The sequence below is a fragment of the Medicago truncatula genome, chromosome 1 (genome assembly GCF_003473485.1).
Source record: "Medicago truncatula cultivar Jemalong A17 chromosome 1, MtrunA17r5.0-ANR, whole genome shotgun sequence".
Taxonomy (NCBI): domain Eukaryota; kingdom Viridiplantae; phylum Streptophyta; class Magnoliopsida; order Fabales; family Fabaceae; genus Medicago; species Medicago truncatula.
In genome coordinates this window covers 17,512,440-17,516,715 of record NC_053042.1, presented here as the reverse complement: position 1 = coordinate 17,516,715, position 4,276 = coordinate 17,512,440, and the positions used below count along the sequence as shown (strand labels likewise).

Below are 4,276 nucleotides of genomic sequence, written 5' to 3'. Positions count from 1 at the left end.
AACGAGCACCCCTATTAGTGTCTGCCTTACCAAGGGTAAAGGAGAATGGTTCTACTAGTTCGGTTTAAATCATGCAATACTTGTTTCCTTAATTAGCAACTAGTTACATCCTAGGTTCACAGATTTTACTCAATATTAGTAATGTCACCTCCTAAGTACTTACTACTAGGGTCTACTCGCTTTCGGTATATTTCATCTAGTTACTAACTAATTACTTCCTAGATATAAATATCAAGAAATAAGCATCAATATTATACGATGTCACAACCTAAGTGCCTAAATTAGGGTTGCACTACAATACAAATAAATCTAACCTAATAAAACTAAATAGCGAACAGAAAATAACTAAATAAACTACATTAAATTAAATAATTATCCAACAAAATAAACAGAGGTTCATCTTATAACCATAACCTAAAAAGATTTTGTTACACATGGTAACTAAAGAAAAATTAACAAAAGATAAAACATACCTTAGAAAAACAAGGAGAAGATAGAAAAACTCCTCCTGAAGCTCCTAGAATCGTCTTCCTCTTGAACTGCTCCAGTTCTGATCGAGAAATTATGAATGAGCAAGGCAGTATTTATAAGGAGAGTTTCCACTTGGATTTGGGCTAAAAAAGCGGGATTAACCCACGAAAAAGCATAGCACACCTAGTGCGTGGCAAGTAAAGTGGTTTGTTTATTGCAATTTCATTTTAGTTTCTTCAAACGAAAAAAAAAAGACAAAATTAGAAATAATTGATGAGTTTCATGAAGCAAAAGTCAATTTTTAAGGTTTCAATGTAATCAATGCACAATTTCCAAAAAAATATTTTCTCATAAGACTTCTTATCAAGTGCCCTAATTTGTTAGCACTTTCCTTATTTTTTAATCCACCTGTCCTAGTTTTAAAAGAGAGAAGCTCCTCTTTTCCTCTAGCTTCTCTCTTTCTTCTTCCTCATCCACCAGACATTGGGATTGTAGGCTAATTTTTTATGTGGAATCGCTCATCCACATTGTTTTCTCCTCTACTTATTCTTCTATTAGTAGTTTGCACGTAGATATAGGTTTTCTTTCGTGTTTCATGATTTCATCGTTTAAGTATGACGTTGTATTGCTTGTTGTGTTGGTGTTCTATTATTTGGTTTTCCCATCTTGTTGTGATGTTTGTTTGGTTCACAATGACATATCAACTTTAATCAATTACATATGTAAAGCTATGCATATTCCGATCACTTTAATTTTGTCACTTTTTTAGGTACTTTGTCATTTTATGTTATTAGATTGGGTGTTCTGAGTTGTTCATAGATTCATAGTTTTTTCAGTTTTAGTAATGTTAAACTTTTATTATATTTGATGTATTATACAAACTTGAAGGACTGAATTTTTTTTAGTAAAATAAACATTTAATGAGTTTTATTTATTTTTAAAATCTGGGAGAATCCTATATATTATAGAGTGCAAAGATATTTTGGTCAATTGACAATCAATGAATGAATAAAGATGCTATGTTAGTGTCACTTGCACACCCTTTTCTTAATTTATATTATACTTTATAAACAATGTTACCTTAAACAGTGAAACGGGTATTGAAGAGATCATAAGAAAGTGACCCTTGATTGAGTGATAGAATCAAGTTGAGGGCAAACCTACAAGTATAAATAAGCATCAACCACTAGACCAAAAGATCATTGCCACATAAATTGGAAGACAAACAACTTTATCCAACACACACACAAACTTTGAAACATTTGATTCTACATGTATTGGCGTGGAGTGATGGCAGGCCAAATTGGTCATGGTATCATGGAGGAAGAGGTTTGGAGGAAAGGGCCATGGACTGCTGAAGAGGATAGGTTGTTGATTGACTATGTTAGACTGCATGGTGAAGGAAGATGGAACTCTGTTGCTCGGCTTACAGGTAATTAAAAACTAATCTTTTCTACTCTTGTTTCTCGTAATAGCAATCAAGGTTTTAAATTGCAGTTGCGGTAACTATTAAAGATATAGTTTGTTATCAATTAGTTGCTAACTTACTATATCTCTAATAGTATTGATAGAGATGGTGGTCTCAATGGTCACGTCTACGATGGATCTCTTGAATTTTATCTGCTATAGCAATAGCAAGTTAACATACTATATCCTTGCCTGCTACAGTAGATAAGTTTCAAGAGGTCCATTGCTATCACAACCTTATCTTAAAATTTTGATAGGAATGGAACAAGTAAAATTGCTTATAACTTGTACTCTTCAAATATGATCAATTTGTTATGTAGCTTAATTTATTGTTTTTCCTTTGAATAGGATTGAAAAGGAATGGAAAGAGTTGCAGATTGAGGTGGGTGAATTATCTAAGACCAGATCTCAAAAGGGGTCAAATAACACCACAAGAAGAAAGCATAATATTAGAGCTTCATGCTAGGTGGGGAAACAGGTAAAATTCTTAAATCCTCCAATCTTTTTGAACTACATGTTTTTCTATAATTGGCAACTAAGTAAACCGATACTTATGATAGAAGGAGTGTCAGTGAGATGTCTTAAGTAGTGGCACGACACTAACACATAAATATATTCATTTAATTCATCTATTCAAATCACTATCGGTGTATCAATGTGTCAGTGTCGTATTGGATGTCAGTATCTATGTTTCATAGATTGGCAAAGGTGTTTGAATCAAGGACTTAACCAATAAATTTGAAAATTTTCAGGTGGTCAACAATTGCAAGAAGTTTACCAGGAAGAACAGACAATGAAATAAAGAATTACTGGAGGACTCATTTCAAGAAAAAAGCAAAAAATCCCTTTGATGCTGCCGAAAAGGCGAAAAACCGATTCCTGAGAAAGCAGTTATTTCACCAGCAGCAGCAACAGCAACAATTGCAACAGCAGCAGCAGCAACAACAACTGCAATTCAACTTAGACATGAAAGGTGTCATGTCCATGTTTGAGGAAAACAATAGCCATAGAGTTCCTTATATATCTCAAGCTAGACAAGAAATTTTCAACATGTATCCAAATACAACAGAGGATCAGGGTTACTTTATGCTCAATGGAAACTCTTCTGTACCTAATGCAACAGAAGATGATACTTTGTTGGATGGTCTGTGGAATTTGGATGATGTTCAAGGAAATTTCAGTGTTGCTAATGCAACAAACAAAGCTGGTCTATACAATTTAGTTGCTCCTTACTGTTAGTTTTACTTAGATGAGGAAATTTATAAGTACTCTTAGTTTTAGTTTATTTAAGTTATAGTTTGATATAAGGCTCCAAAAACCATGAGCTTTGGATTTGTAGCATAAGGTGTGTAGTTGAGTTAGGAAAATGATGTTCTCAAAGCAACTTAGTAATGTAATCTGCCAATAAAGTGTCTCAGTTTTGCTTATAAAAACTTAATGAACTTTACCAATAAAGTGTCTCAATTTTCTTGATTTCATATGAAGCACGGATACAGACACAGACACCGAACACTGACTCTCCGACATCACTAATAATTTGTGATATTTTTTTGTTTTTAGAATAGAGACCTTGGATGTGCATAAAATATATAACTTTTGCTTATATTTAAGTCAAAAAAATTCATTAACTTTTTGCTTATAATTGAATATGGAGTAATACTTCTATATTCCAACCCAAAATACTGAACTATATCTTGGTTTTTTTTTTTAATTGTTTATGGATAACAAGCATTAAGGATAAATTGGATCCTTTCTAGTGACATAATCTTAAAAATGATTCTAGCATGTTTGCTTTTGCCCTTACATTTGTCTGAAATTAAATCAAATCAAATGAAACCTAAAACTAAAATTTATACTAAAATTCTATAAAGCACTCTTAAAGTAATTAAGTTCCTCACTTGGAATGAGAAAGATATGCTAGGTGTTAAAATTGAAGCAAGGAAATAGTGTATCTAGAAATCCCTTTAAGCATAGATTATGCGACACTTTTTAGTGCTAGTACAAATCCTTACTTAGTTAACATCTTTGTCACCATATTCTTTTTGTTTGTTTAATCGACACATAATACAAATACAAATGCTCTCTTCACTTTTTTTGTTTTTCCATTACTTCTAATTAATCAATTGGGGTTAACTTAGGCTTAAACTAAGACAGAACTGGATTCTTGAAACGTCACATATCTCACATGATATCATATTTTTAATTTTTGCTAATCATCTTTATACAAGTTGATTATGCTCCAAACTTAACTACAGGAGAAGCATGATTCTGATATTCTGTAAAAACTGTACTTTATTTTATTATGTTGTTGATTAGCCCCGATACGGATATGGGTGCG

General features: G+C 32.4%; 1 protein-coding gene across 1 annotated transcript; it reads left to right on the top strand.

The window, feature by feature from the left end:
- The first annotated feature begins 1,504 nt into the window (after positions 1-1,504).
- LOC11428579 (MYB-like transcription factor EOBI) lies at positions 1,505-3,376 on the top strand. Its single transcript, XM_003590133.4, has 3 exons — positions 1,505-1,903; positions 2,287-2,416; positions 2,691-3,376. The coding sequence occupies exons 1-3, from the start codon at positions 1,744-1,746 to the stop codon at positions 3,175-3,177; spliced, it is 777 nt and encodes a 258-aa protein (XP_003590181.2). The 5' UTR covers positions 1,505-1,743; the 3' UTR covers positions 3,178-3,376.
- Positions 3,377-4,276: the final 900 nt, after the last annotated feature.

Coding starts and splice junctions, on each gene's coding strand:
- LOC11428579 (XM_003590133.4), top strand. CDS start 1,744: ATGTATTGGCGTGGAGTGATGGCAGGCCAAATTGGTCATGGTATCATG. Junction 1,904..2,286: donor CTCTGTTGCTCGGCTTACAG/GTAATTAAAAAC, acceptor TCCTTTGAATAG/GATTGAAAAGGAATGGAAAG. Junction 2,417..2,690: donor CATGCTAGGTGGGGAAACAG/GTAAAATTCTTA, acceptor GAAAATTTTCAG/GTGGTCAACAATTGCAAGAA.